The sequence below is a fragment of the Crotalus tigris genome, unplaced genomic scaffold, assembly GCF_016545835.1.
Source record: "Crotalus tigris isolate CLP2741 ecotype Arizona unplaced genomic scaffold, ASM1654583v1 scf7180000017633.3093840, whole genome shotgun sequence".
NCBI lineage: Eukaryota > Metazoa > Chordata > Lepidosauria > Squamata > Viperidae > Crotalus > Crotalus tigris.
The window spans coordinates 2726070-2741400 of NW_024096527.1; the positions used below are offsets into that span (position 1 = coordinate 2726070).

A 15331-nucleotide genomic window follows, 5' to 3' on the forward strand; every position below is an offset into this window, starting at 1 on the left:
TTCATCTCTTGATCTCCAGATGAAAAGGTGGGCCATATTAGATTTGACCCATACCTCCTCCCCCTGGAGTAGAAATAATAGGAAAATATTTAAGAATGCCACAGAGTGAAGTGGTAGAGTACAGGATCAGAATCGCATACTTACTTTGTTGATCTCCCCAGCCAAAATAATTCCAGTTGCCTACAAAATAAAAGCCAAGAAGACATGTCCCTTTAAGAGACAGGCCAATTCTAAATACTATATACTTAGTCATTCCAACCCTAGAGGGAAGGGGAGGTTGTAGGGAAGGGGAGGTATAAATTCTACATCCAGATGCACTTTGGAAGCTAACAAACATATAAAAGCAGGCAGGGACAATCTGCAGTTTGGGGTGGGGTGTTGACCCCCAGTTTTTGCAACCCTGCTATCAAATTCTGATAGCAAATAGCCGAGAACTACAATTCTCAGGAATCGTTTTTATTTAATGTGATGAAATTAGCAGATTCAGGAGTATGATTTACTAAAGTTAAAAACTTGATTTGCCGCTAGATTGGGGTGGAGTAGAGAAAGAAGTATGCAAAGAAGTATTTTGAAGATTAATAAATCATACTCTTCAATCTTACCATATTAACAAAAAAGTTCCCTGCCTCATTCATTTTGGCGGTGTCACCTTATCTTTATTTTGTCTATTAGCCACATTTTCTTTTTTTAAAAAAGGGCACTGGGATGTGGCCTGCTCTTAATAGACAGGGAAGAGCCTTTCCACATTATTCTTATCTTCTAATCTAGTGTTTCTCAACCTTGGCAACTTTATACTGTGTAAATATCAATCCCAGAATTCCCCAGCCAGCATGGTGGCTTGGAATGTTCTGGCCACCCAGTTTAAAGTTGCCAAGGTTAAGAAACAATGCTATAGTCTTACAAGTATCTTGCTTTTGAACAAGGAGGTTCCTGTACCCCGGTATTTCTCAGCCTTGGCAACTTTAAGAGGTACTGGCTGAGAAATTTGGGAATTGAAGTCCACACATCTTAAAGTTGCCAAGATTGAAAAACACTGCCTTAATAGCACCAACCTCTCCAAAATTATTCCATTCATTTTTTTCCCCCAAATGTATTGAATCTGGGATGGGAAAACATCAGAATTAATGGATCTGTGGATCTGCTTTATTCTTTAGCAGAATTTAAAATCTGCCAAACATAGACAGATCCAAAAAGGCATATACAGTACTTAGCATAGCTGAACAGAATATCTTTGAGCATATTTTGAATCTAGGAATTTGCAGCATGTCTACCACATATTCCCAAGAGATATACCAATAGATTCTGACCGATTTCTCACTCACCTCTGTCTTCAACTATGTGATATTATCTGCCCTCTTAAGAACTCTGGTAAGAAATGCATGCAACTTGTAAGAGATGAAGAGCGCTAGTAGCTTGCGAAAGCTTTAAAATAAAATAGGGCACACAAATAGAAGAGGAAGCAGAGCATTTTCAGGATGGGCAGTAAAAAAAAAAAATCAAGATGGCTGCTGGAAATTCTAATAGCATTTGTAACCAGCATTATCTACAGAGGTGGTCAACAAAGTACAAGAACCTCCCTTTTCAGTGTGCTCCAGAGGGGTGGGACTCTATCCTAATCTTTGTCTGCTCATCAGAATTTCTTGCCCCATATTATTGGAGAGGCAGGCATCCTTGAGATACGCCTGAAAGGAGCAGTATTTATAAAAAGGCTACCTGGTTAGCTAACCTTTTAAAGTAATTTTAAAGTAGAACTATGGAAATTTGTCAAGAAGATAACGGTGTGTGCTTCTTTAAAACACACTTTGTTCTCACATGTCTCAGTGATGTCACTGAAAAATCAATTTCACAGTCTATATTGTGCTTTAAAAGCTCATTTATGAATAATAGGATCCCTGACTGAGTGGATCTGAGTTTATTGCAAGAAAGATGTAACAGAAATGAAATGAAATTACATCCTGTTGGTTTACAACCTACTTACAAAAAGTGAAGAAGGAATAAATTGTGGGATTCAGGCACTGAGGAGTAAGATTTTGGGGGACAGCTTATTCAGTATTAATAATAGAAGCAAGATGGCTCCTTAGCCTGATCAATAGGGGTTGAGTTCACATCTGTTTATATATTATGGATAGTACATCTTCCAATAGCTATTAATCATAATATATAATGCAGTCTCAATATACAAGAGCAGTTCACCTCTCCTGATTAAAAGCTGAGGATTAGAAAGATTGTTGGGCTTTAGTGACTATGGGCTAGACTCTAGAGAACAGATTTCTTGATATTTTGCTGACAACTGTGGCTGGAATCTTTGGATTCTGTGTCCAATCCTAACTGGTCCAACAAAGAACCAATCAGAGTTCTCACCAACTTGCACCAATTTGAAACTAACTCAACTGAAAGCCAATCAGAAGTCAGAACATCTGGCTATATCGCTTTCTGCTCAGATGTGTGTAGTCTGTATAATGGACTACACTGCCTATGAATATACAAGCCACAGGTGTCAATGAAAGGAAGTAGGTTGTCTAGATTACGGACACTAAACCCTGAGGTTCAACACTGTCCAACTGGCTGTGAAAACCTGCACCAATATATTACTAGCAAGATTAATCTGTTTCCACCCTGCCTGTGGGCTTCCCATGAGGGTATCTGGCTATCAACTCTCAAGTGCTTGTTTGATGAGCTATTTACATTTGATCTAGCAGAGTTCTTCTATAGCAGTGTTTCCCAAACTTGACAATTTTAAGGCATGTGGACTTCAACTCCCAGAATTCCACAGCCAGCAATGCTGGCTGTGGAATTCTGGGAGTTGAAGTCCACATGCCTTAAAATTGTCAAGTTTGGGAAACACTGTTCTATAGTCTAGTCTGGTTCATATTGGCTTTCCTTATATTCTTGAGTTGTGTTGTAAGCAGTTCAAAGGTTCCATTAGAACTCTTTTTCTAACTAAGAGAATAGGCTGTTTTCCAGGATGGAGTTAAATGGGTTGTTTTTCCTTAAATGGTCTCTGGAAATCCCTTTTACCTTTCAATCCCCAGCATCTGGGGCCATGCACCCATCACCCAACAGATCTTCTGAGACTTATAAGGGTAGGAAGACATAAGGAAGAAATGGTATTAGGAAGACACAGAGGGAAGGGATAGGAAGAAAGGATGAAGCTTTCATTGACCAAACTGTAAACAGCTCTGTCTTGGGCCAAACCCTCATTAATCTTGGAATGAAATATTGGTTTCCAAACACTCCACCCAAAAAAGGAGGGGGGAATTCATCTTGCTCGGAAAAATGTGAAGGAAACATTTCATATGCCAACCCTAATTTGCAACAGACATTAGGAAATTTCATACACCCAACCTCCCCAAATCAAAGAAACACTTACAGCACTGTGAGCCGGGGACTGGAAGCGGTTTCTCCTGCTTCTCCCAGGATGAAGAGGAGAAGAAAAAAGCACAAAGATTAGGATCTGTCTGAGAAGCATTGACATCCTTTTTCTCAAACCCCTCTGATTTGGGAGCTCCAAAGCAAGAGCTGAAACCAGTGACAGATGTGGGAAGATGGAGAGGAAAATAGTTAAATAAAAAGCACTTCATTTGGAAAGAGAATTTTTGACAATGAGAGCCAAGGCACTTGATTCTATTTTGGACTTCACCAGGAACAGCACATGTCTGGTGCACAATATAAAGTTGTGCAAAGGCCCTCCTAGACACAACTTCCACCTGCTCTTTGAGCAGGAATCATGAATCCAGGAGGATCCACAGATTGTGCAGGGGGTCTGCTTGGGGCAGTGCAGCCTCACCCAGCACCAGAGATGGTATAATTCTAGGACAGGGGTGTCAAACTGGCGGCCCACCAGCCAGATGCATCATAGCGAAACCACATTCACCCCATTGCTGGCAATGGCAAAAAAAAGTCGCGATACATCACGACACGTCACGTGATGTTGCGAGTTTGATACCCCATTCTAGAGGTATCAAAGGGCCCTAAAGCCCAAAACCACTTGGTCTTGCCAGGGTTCAGCTGAAGCTTATCCAGACCCTCACAGTCTCCATATACTGAGATAGGACATTCACAGCATCTCTTAATTCACCAGGAGCAGAGATAAACAGTTGGGTCCCCATGGCATCACCAAGGGTCTCATGTCGATGTTAAATAGGAGGGAAGAGAGCACCAATCTGTGTGGCATCCCATATAAGTAGTCCTCAACTTATAACCACAGCTGAGACCAGAATTTCTGTTAATATGTAAAGACAGTTATTAAGTGAGCACACCAGATTTTACAACCTTTTTTCCCATGGCCGTTAAATGAATCACTGCAGTTGTTAAATGAACCACACAGTTATTAAGTGAATCCAGTCCCCCCCCCCAGACTTTGCTTATCAGAAGCTGACTGGGAAGTCATAAATGGCAATCACGTGACACCAGGATGTTGCAACCATCATAAATACAAGCCAATTGCCAAGCATCTGAATTTTGATCATATGAACCTGGGGATGCAGCAAAGGTCGTAAATGTGAGGATCAGCCATAAGTCATTTTTTTCAGTGCTGTTATAACTTTGAACGGTCACTAAATGAATGTTATAAGTGGAGGACTACCAGTCGTGGGGGGCAGGATCTCTCCTCCCCAATCACCACCAGTTGGAATCAACCCAGAAATGAGCACAACACCCTCAATCCTGTGAATCAATCCAGGATACCATTTTATGCTGTTACAAGGGAAAAGAAATGTTTGCATGCACCAATCGACTTCAGGCAGAAATTAAAGTGTGACGATTTTTAGAGGCAAAAATAGAACAGCTGATGCACTTTTCAAATTCTCAGAAATACCCATCCACTCATTCACGCATACTTACATCATCTTGGTCTCGCATAGCATTCAGCCGCTCCAGCTCCTTGACCCAATACCGTGCCTCTTCTTCAGGAATATCTGCAAGAAGTGGAAAAAAGGGGGATATTTTTCAGGTTAACAGAGCCCTCTTAGCACAATCAAATGGTCTAACTTATTTTTTTAGAGCCACCTAATATTAGGCCACATTTATGAGATCGCATTTTTAAATACAGTCCCATTAGTGAGATTAAAAAAAAGACAAGATGGCGACAGTGCCTGGGTGAGCAAAGCCACCCTTGACTTTTTTTTTTTTTTTTTGACCCAGCCTGCTGCAAATGCTCTTGAGGGGAAAAAAGTAACTGGATTTGTATATGTGGAGAGTCAGTATCATACCCCCCAATCTTTTACTGCTGGGTGTAAACACTTTGAATTTGGAGAATGCCCTGTGGGTGTTTTCTAAAAAGGCTCCTGATGGGAACAGGCCTATCCCAAAATGGCTGCTAGGCAGAATATCATTAGTTACAAACTGCAGAGTTTCCAGGATGCTGCCTGTTCCCTCTGTTACAATTCTTGCCCTGGTAGGATGTCAGGTCTACTTGTCTCATCCCATCAGGCAGGATGGGCATGTCCTTGTTACACCATCAACCAAAGAAAGATGGTTGGCATGGTCTAGAAGACATTTTTTTCTGCTGTAGCACCCACCTCTGGAGAACAGGATGGTGGCTAAGAATCAGCTCTATCCCTGGGCCTGGGGCTCTGATGGTTTAACAAGGACCTGGTTCATGGTTATACTAGTGATTTGGGTGATGTTGCTCAGCTACTGTGTAATTCAACTTTTGTAATGTTTATAATTGTTTTTATTTTATTTTAGCTTTGTTCACTACACAGAATCACTTGAATAAATAAATAAATAAATAAATAAATAAATAAATAAATAAAGGTAGTCCTCAACTTATAACCTTTTGTTTAGTGACCATTCAAAGTTACAATGGCACTGATAAATGTGACTTATGATCGTTTTTTTATACTTATGTTCACATCAGCATTCACATGGTCACATGATCAAAAGTCAGACACTTGGCAACTGGCTTATATATATGATGGTTACAGTGTCCTGGGATCATGTGATCAACTTTTGTGACCTTTTTCTGATAAGTAAAGTCAAAGAGGATTCACTTAACAACTGTGTTACTAACTGAACTGCAGTGATTCACTTAACAAATGTGACAAAAAAGGCCATAAAATGGGGCAAAACTCATTTAAAACTGCCTCACTTAGCAACAGAAATTTTCGGCTCGATTGTGGTTGTAAGTCAAGGACTACCTGTTTAAGTTCAAATACATCCCAACTATAAACTTTTTTCCACTACTATTGCCCAAAACTATAAGCTTTTTCCAATACTGTTGCCCAAAACACTGCATGGAGATATCCATGTAATTGCACCCACTCATCTTTGCTCTTTTCCAGGCACCCAACATTCTTTTTCTCACAAAATGGGTGGGGCTCATTTTTGGAAAAAAAAAGATTATTCTACAGCATTCCAATTTCTTATTATTTTTTTAAAAAGCCAGGAGGGACAAACAAGCTATATGTGCCCAAAGAAGTATGGGTGAGCTTGGCTGCCTCCCGTGCTATTAGTGATGAACTAAGAATCAGGAGACCTTTGAGGCAACAATCAATACCAAAAAAATCAGAAATTGCATTGATATACCGTATTTTCCGGTGTATAAGACGACTTTCTAAACCATCAAAATCTTCTCAAAAGTCAGGGGTCGTCTTATATGCCAGAAAATACGGTAGTCTTATACGGTGAGTATAGCCCAAATTCTATATTTTAACTGGAAAAGTTGGGGGTCGTCTTATATGCCCAGTCATCTTATACGCCGGAAAATACGGTAATACATATTTCTTCTGCATCCAAAATTCTGCAACAGGAAAAGCAGATGTTTGCAAGCTGAATACTACATCTCAGATAATCCTATCCATAGATAAACTGACCCTTTAATTTTTAATTAAAATATTGTGAAAAATGCACTAATTGTAGACAAGTCAACCTAATTTGGGGGTATATTTTGGCACCTAAAATTCTCACCTTATCTGAAATATATAAGGTATATAGATTTATAAATGTGCTTTAAAAAACTTATTTTTTATAAGGCAGGAAAAAATTGTATTCTGTCACAAACAGACACCCACTGCTTGTAACATATCCTACCGAGTGGGAGTTCAAAGCGGGTGTCCAAGAGGATACGATGGAAAGTGGGGTCTTTGGTCCCAGAGATCTCATTATCTATCATGATGACATGAAAATCAAGAGTCAGCCACTCTCCTGGGCCATCCTAGGGGAAGAAGAAGGAAAGAGACAAATTGTGCTTTGATCAGTCTAATCTTGCATCTTCCTGTCCAACATGCTTGCTATGTTTCTGAGAAGGGTACAGTAGCATCTTTGCTTCTTTCCCCTTCAACCATATTTGGCCCATCAAATAAATACTGGAAGTAACATGAAACCATCATGTCTCTCAAACACTGATATTCTTCTCCTTCCTGGTAGCCTAGCAATTGCAGGAAAGAAAAGGGAGGGGAGGGGAGGGGAGGGGAAGGAAGGAAGGAAGGAAGGAAGGAAGGAAGGAAGGAAGGAAGGAAGGAAGGAAGGAAGGAAGGAAGGAAGGAAGGGCTACCCAACTGACTTTGTTTCCTCAACAAATGCCTTTATTTTTCCTTATGAAGAAGATTCACATACTTCCTAGATCAGTTGGGACAGCACTGTTCTGTATTTTAACCTGCTTGGCAATTCTTTTTTCCAAGATGAGGGTAAAAAAATAGTCAAAAAAAGATTCTGGAAACTACAACCCCCCACATCTAGAAGGCACAAGGTTGAGGAAGCCTGAACAGGAAGAAAGTTCTTTGCTATCATTGTATTGTTAGCTTTTCTATAAAATCCAAACACTTTCTGTTGAGGAGGGGAATCAAATTTACTCAAAAAGCAAGAAGATCTCCAGAGATTTGGCTGTATACGTACCTCGTTTGATTGGCGGATTGTGCTTAAGGGGATCCAAACCGTGCCCACCATGGTGTCCCAGATAAGACCCTTGTTCCACACTTCCACTGTCAAACCGAGGTCTAGTCGATTAATCTCACTGCAAGAGGGAGATATATCTGTTAGACTAGGCTAGAGCGACTTTCCCCAAAGCTGATATCTACCCACTCCATTTCCACCATGCCTCCCACCCTGATTCTAACTCAGGTGTTCCCAAACTCTTCCACTGATCAACCCGCTCATGAAATTTCAGATTGTTCATCAACAAATAGTTAATCATCATCACATTGACTACTTTCATTGACCTTTGGGGGTTGATATTGACCACTTTGGAGAACCCTGGTCTAACTAGAACAAGCATTTCCTTAACCAAACTGTCATTGATGATAATGAAAGAACTGAAATTCAAACTGATGAACTTGGCTCTTAACATTCACAGAACATCGCTTTGGATTTAGCTCCCAAAAGTCATCAGCACAAATGTGGCACAGATCTACTGCTCCTTAACACAGCCATATCTTTTCCCTGGATTGCATGGCTGGCCTTTACAGCTGCTACTTGATTCCAAGAAAAGATGAGGCTGCTTTGCAGCAAGCTGTTGTCCTGAACCCAACTGCCTTTTTCAAAATTAAATCCAAAGGATTGCACAGACTTAGCCATCCATATCTTGGACACTCAGATTACTGGAGGAATTACTGATCCTGCTGGTAGATTCTGAGATTGATTAGTTTGGTTGAACCTTGGGAATAGGGCTTTCTCAAGAATAACTATGATTTTGAGGTATGCTGTCTTGATATAAGAGAATAACAGAATAATGGAGCTGGAAGGTAGCTTGGAAGTCTTCTAGTCCAACACCCTGCACAAGCAGGGACTGAAATTTTGCATAAGAGCTTTTATCACAAGCACAGCTAAAAAATAACTATTATTGCTGGTGAAGTAACAAACCTTAGCTCTGCACAAACTGAAACCTTAAAAATGAGGTTTTTTATAATTTTATTATTATTATTATACATCATCTTCAAAAGCTTTGTCCCAAATATGGCTGACTGTTTAAAAATAATTTACTTACATAAATAGTGTCCTTTGGCACACCTTGGTTTCATTTTAAATAAGCGTATCCATTTAACACCAAGCCCACTAGTACAACATTTCTAGTACCAGACCTAATTAGCCTAAATTAAGTGGATTTAATCCTAGATTCAATTAAATGTTCATTTTAAATGTGCAAGCACTCAATATAACTGAATTTTGTAATAAAGTTGAACAAACAAATTCTGTAAATGGCATATATTAGTAGCTTACACAGCAATTTCACATCATTGTCAGCATTTACCCCACCACCAAGATTTGGGAAGGTGAAAACATTTCCCATCCCAACTTACAACATGAAATCTTGTTCCCAGCAAGGAAGATTCCCTCGCACTGCAATTGTTGTGCTCTTTACATTCTGAACTTTGAGGGTCACGTATGTGTTGAATTTTTCTACCAGAGAGAAAGCAAAACATAGAGAATATAAATGGGATGTCACAATTAACAGCATTGGGGGAAAGCACATGGAAGATTCTGGTTTAGCACATTTTATCAGAATATTACACTGTCCCCATTCAGCAGCTGGTTTTCAAAATGCTTATGAATTCTGAGTACTTCCTCTCTTTTACTCTCCCCTTTTCCCTTTAAATCACAGCATTTCAAAGTGTACTTCCTAAAATGACCAACTAGATGCTTGATGTGAAGACCACAAGGGGATCATAACTACAAACCAAGAGCACTTCCCCACTCATGTTCCTCAGTGTCTACTACTAAGATACCTGATCATGGAATGAATATTTAATAATGATTTTGATGGCATTATTCTCTATGACTATATCTAACCCAAATTTGGCATCTATTTTGTTCAAAAACTAATCCCAATTAGGGGCATCTATCTTGTGGAAAAAGGATCTTGTGAAAAAAATATTTTTCTTTTTTAGTCCTTATCTTTTTCCATGTAACTCCTCTGCATAACCCAGGTGTTATTCCAACTTTTCCATACTTTTTTTTTTCTAAATGATATAAATTTAATATAAATTCTTTAGCATAATCTAACAAATAAAAATGCAGTACTGAAATACCCACTTCCCTACTTAGCTTTTTCTCACCTCGTTGGTCTGTACTACATAGCTCTATGTTCTGGTTCTGTCACCAATGAGTATTTGTCATCTGCTTCTCAAGGCTGTACATTTTTATTATTTTTATTATTCTGGGTTTGTGTGTGCCAGTTTGTCTCCTTCAGAGGCTATTTCCAGTTGGATGTTGCTAGCCATAGCTATTCACTGTCAGGCCTGCCATTCCATTGGAATAGTAGTCACCGAGGTCAAAACTCAGAAGATGCTCATTGTCAGTAATTCTCTCTTGCTTCACCTTTCACCCTTCTTCCATGCCTGCAAAAGTCATGCTATTTTGTGCTTCAATGTTTGGGCTACTTTTGGACATGAGTTTAACACTTTTTCAAAAGTGCCCTAGACCTGTGTTCAGAAATAGTCTATCATGTCATAAGAATTGTGATAGCTAATAGGTTGTGTTCTAGGCGACTTAGCAGGTGGCTAAAACCTGCCATTCCAAGCACCCACCAATAACTTGTTCAGCCCCCTCCACCAGAAGTTAAGAGTTGATTTCCTACTGGCACATGATGTTCAGTAAAAAGAGTCTCTAAGTCAGAGGAATCCACTAATTGCATTCCTTGATTGGTTTTACTTCAAAATTAAGGATAGCACTATTTCCACATCTTATTACTCAGACAAATTAGGTCTTGGTTGTCAGCATATCAGATTTTATGCAGATATATTTTTCTGCTGTCTTGTACATTGAAATAACTTCAGAACATACCCAGGTTACATACTAATGTCCTGCCCACCCATTTCTTATCCTCAGGAGTGCTCAGAAGCCACACTTCTAGCAACATCTCAGTAATAATTCCTTGAGTTTTCAAGGACTGGCTGGTTGTATTTAATCTGGTTAATCCCTTTGCTGGGTTTGCTCCAAAATCCAAGGTAAAAGCTGCTTTCTAAAAGTTTTGTTTTCTTTCTCTAACCATTTTAGCTATTTCTTCTCAATATTAGAGATATTCTCCCACCTATTTTATGGTTCTTTGGCTGACTGCTCATATATGATTAAGTAGGTCATGCAGAAATAAGATTCCATGAAGACAGTTAACAAAAGGGTCTACAAATGAAGGGATTATTACTGAGATGTTGCTAGAATTGTGACTACTGAGCTCTCTTGAGGATAAGAAATGTGCGGGCAGGACATTAATATGTAACCTGGTTTCGTGCTCTGAAGTTATTTCAGTGCACAAGAATGGTGGAATGAAACTAAGGGCAAGCACACACTGTTAATGTTTAAATTTCAATTGTGTAGCAATCTGCCCATCCACAGACAATTAATGGTCTTAAACACATGCCTGTACTGAAACTAGCAATTGTTTCAGAAAAATGTCAAAAAATTTGATCATTCAAACACCTCCTATCTCTCCCACATTTAAAATTCTGTGTTTAGAAGAATGCTTTGTGCACCATAAATGCCGCATGCTATTAATTTGCCATTACGTTTTGAAGAGATTCTACATGATATTGTATGGCATATCAACCAGACTGCAGGATCATTTCTATCCCATTTGCTACCCTGAGATAATAGGGGAATTATAGATGCAGGTAGATCATTTGTTTAGTGGCCATTTGAAGTTGTAATGGAACTGAATGACGGGTCCTCACACATAAGGCCATCATAGCATCCCCACAATCATGTGATTAAAATTTGGGCACTTGGCAACAGGCAGGTATTTACAACAGGCATGCATTTACAACAGTTGCAACAGCCCAGGTCATATGATTGCCATTTGCAACCTTCCCAGCTGGCTTCTGACAAGCAGAATCAAGGCAGGAAGCTGGGTTTGCTTAATAACTGCATGTTCACTTAGCAACAGCACTGATTTGCCTAACAACCATATCAATAAAGGTTGTAAAATCAGGAGTGACTCACTTAACAACCACCCTAGCAACAGAAATTCTGGTCCCTATTGTGACTGTAAGTCAAGGACTACTTGTATAATAAACACATTGCATAATTAATAGAATATGAAGTTGGAAGGGACCTTGGAGGTCTTCTAGTCCAACCCCCTGCTCTGGCAGGAAACACTATACCATTTCAGACAAATGGATGTCTAGTCTCTTCTTAAAAACCTCCAGTGTTGGAGTACCCACAACCTCTGGAAGCAAATTGTTCCACTGATTTATTGTTCTAACTGTCAGGAAATTTCTCCTTCGTTCTAGGTTGGTTCTCTCCTTGATTAGTTTCCATCCATTGCTTCTTGTTCTGCCTTCAGGTGCTTTGGAGGATAGGCTGACTTCCTTTTCTTTGTGGCAGCTCCTTAGATATTGGATATTAAATATTTTATTGTTTGGACACTCTTAAGTGGGAAGTAGCTTTACTTGGAACCCCAATTTATATTTATTTCCCCATAGAAAAAGGGGAAATAAATTATTTGTTTTAACATTGGAAATTTTATTGATTCAGATTCGGGAATCGAAGTTAGTTAAGGGTGTAAAGATAAGGAAGAATGAGTATAAATTGCGGGCATTTGCGGATGATTTGGTTTTAATTTTGGAACAGCCGAATCAGGCGATTGATGGTTTATTAGAACTTATAACACAGTATGGGAATGTTTCTGGTTTTAAAGTTAATAATTATAAGACTAAGATATTATCTAAGAATATGTCAGTTAAAGAAAGGGAAAGTTTGATTAAAGCCACAGGTTTTCAGATGGTAAAAAAGGTTAAATACTTGGGAGTATATCTAACTGCTTCAAATGGAAAATTGTACAAGAACAATTATGAACCACTATGGGCAAAAGTCCAAAAGGATTTAATAGATTGGAAAAAATTGCAATTGTCATTGTTGGGGAGAATTTCAGCTGTAAAAATGAATGTTCTACCAAAGTTTCTTTTTTTGTTTCAGATGATACCTATTCTTAAAAAAGAGGCAAATTTGGAGGAATGGCAAAAGGGTATCAATAATTTTATATGGGCCGGGAAGAAACCAAGGGTTAAATTTAAGATATTACAGGATGCTCGAGAAAGAGGGGGACTTAAGGCACCCAATTTGAAATTATATTATGATGCAGCCGCCCTAACTTGGTTAAGTGATTGGCTTAATTTAACAAATATGGATATTCTTTTTTTGGAAGGTTGGGATTTAATATATGGTTGGCATGCATATTTAATTTTTAATAAGAAAGTTGATCGGACTTTTAAATCACATATTTTGAGGAATGCCTTACTTCGTGTTTGGAAGAAGTATTATTATAGATTAAATTATAAAATACCTATCTGGGGGATTCCCAGACATGCAATTGAGGGAACCTCTAAGGGGACAAATTTTGATAAAATTTCATATAAAGAATTGTTAATTTGTTCTGGTTCGAATTGGCATTTGAAATCCCTAGATGTATTAAGGCAGCAAAATATTCTACAGTCATGGTTTCAATATTTACAAATAATGGATAGATGGACTGTAGACAAGAAAGAGGGAATAACACTAGAAGATAGACAATTGGTTATTCAGATTAAAAACCAAGGTCCGGCTCATATAAAAAGAATATATAATGTTTTATTAGAGTTAGATTCGGAAACAGAATTGGTTAAAGATTGTATGATTAAATGGGCTCAGAATATACAGGAGCCGATCTCATTGGATTTATGGGAGATAATTTGGATAAGAAATGTTAAATTTACACAAGCTCAAAATTTGAGAGAAAATTTTTATAAAATGTTTTATAGATGGCATTTAGATCCTAAAAAATTATCTTGTATGTATTCCAACATACAGCCCAAATGTTGGAGATGTGGCAATAATGATGCGACATACTTTCATATTTGGTGGAATTGTAAAAAAGTAAAGGCTTTTTGGATTATGATTTGGTGGAACATTCAAAAGATTTTTAGAAAGAAGATAAAGTTTACTCCTCAACTATTTTTACTTGGTATTTTTGTTGACTTAAATGAAAAAGAAACTACTTTGATGTTGAATTTATTAACTGCAGCAAGGTTACTAGTAGGTCTATATTGGAAGAAAGATTCTTTGCCTACTTTAGAAGAATGGATATTTAAAGTATCTAGTTTTGCAGAAATGGCAAAAATTTCTGCTTATTTAAAGGATCATACACAAGAAAGATATATTACTGTATGGGGAAGGTGGATAGATTATATTCAGAAAAAATATGGAATTAAAAAGTTTTATTTATTTTATGAATAAATATCAAATATTATAGAGAATTGTTTTATAAGTTATGGAGTTAAAGGTTAATTATGATATTTTTTTTCTTTCTCTTTTTTTCTTTTTTTTAAATTATTATAATTTTTTTTTCTTTTTTTTTCTTAACCCTGTATTCTGCTCTGGGAAGTGAAGGGAGGGGGGGTGGGGGTGGGAGGGAGGGTAAGGGGGGGGGTTTCTCTATTTTAAAATTTTATTGTATTTTTATAAATGATTGTATGTTTTAAAAAATAAAAATTTTCAATAGAAAAAAGAATTAAGGGATAAAAAAAAGAAAAAAAGAAAAAGGAGAAAAGGTGGGAACTCACCTTGTGGGCCATCAAACTTGGCTTTCTTGACTGGAAGAATAAAGAGAAAAGAAAGCAGTTAGTGCTCAGCCCCAAATGAATAAAATCTGCACAGCCTGATTTGCATAACCTCCAAGGCTAGGTCTAGGATGTCATGCAAACCATACCATGAATTCCATTGTGGTTAAAAAGAATTGCATTAGTGACTGTCCGGCTTTGATGTCGCAGTAAGATAGACGCAGGAAAGCAGGGCTCTGCCTCCTGTGCCCGATTTTTTCCTGCTGGGGCCCCAAAAGGGGCCTGAAGTCATCCTGGAGAGGCGACAAAGCAAGACGGGACCTTTGTAGATCATGGGAAGAGGATGGTCAACCCACGTGATCCAAGGAAGCCCTCAGAACCAACAGGAGAAAGACTGGCCGCACCCATGCAGCCAGTCAGAAGCTGCTGATCTCCAGAGAAAAAAGCGGCATCTAACAAGCGTGAGCAACATGTTTGAATCTGAGTGAAATTATTTTCTTTCCTCTATGATTTCAAAACCTGTTCTTGGAAAAAAGCGACCTGAAAGCAAGAAAACTCCCAGAACTAAAGGGAGGGGTTTTTCCTTTTTTTACCCCTTCTCCCAAAATAAAAGCAGCAGTTTATGCTTTCTTGGGGGAAAATAGAGAAGACTATAAAATTAATTTGGACACAACAGAGAGAAAAAAGTTTACCTTCCTTGGAAAGTATTGGAGTAAAATCTTATAAAAAAAAGCCTGCCTGGAAAATTACAAAACGGATACCTAATGACATCTAGTGGCAAAAAAGAGAGAGATCTACACTAAGTTCTGTTTATATTTTGTCTGGAGTGAGGGAACTTGGCCTGAAGCTCAAAACTAAACAGACTA

At 38.3% G+C, this 15331-nt stretch overlaps 1 protein-coding gene across 20 annotated transcripts in view; it reads right to left on the bottom strand.

Annotated features, from left to right (window-relative positions):
• The window catches only part of UNC13A (unc-13 homolog A), a 124761-nt gene that overhangs the window by 84809 nt on the left and 24621 nt on the right, over window positions 1–15331 (bottom strand). For 15 of the 20 annotated variants that reach the window (XR_005555702.1, XM_039334777.1, XM_039334768.1 and 12 more), the window contains exons 2-8: window positions 14469–14498; window positions 9237–9336; window positions 7837–7954; window positions 7033–7156; window positions 4843–4916; window positions 3371–3410; window positions 145–180 (exon numbers count right to left, since the gene is read on the bottom strand). Coding sequence is in view for 19 of the 20 variants with exons in the window: in XM_039334777.1 (XP_039190711.1) it covers window positions 145–180; window positions 3371–3410; window positions 4843–4916; window positions 7033–7156; window positions 7837–7954; window positions 9237–9336; window positions 14469–14498 (522 nt within the window). In the remaining variant the exon portion in view is untranslated. Of the gene's footprint in view, window positions 1–144; window positions 181–3370; window positions 3411–4842; window positions 4917–7032; window positions 7157–7836; window positions 7955–9236; window positions 9337–9992; window positions 10096–14468; window positions 14499–15331 lie in introns of those variants that run through there. The other 5 variants (XM_039334770.1, XM_039334769.1, XM_039334783.1 and 2 more) reach the window with 5 other exon arrangements.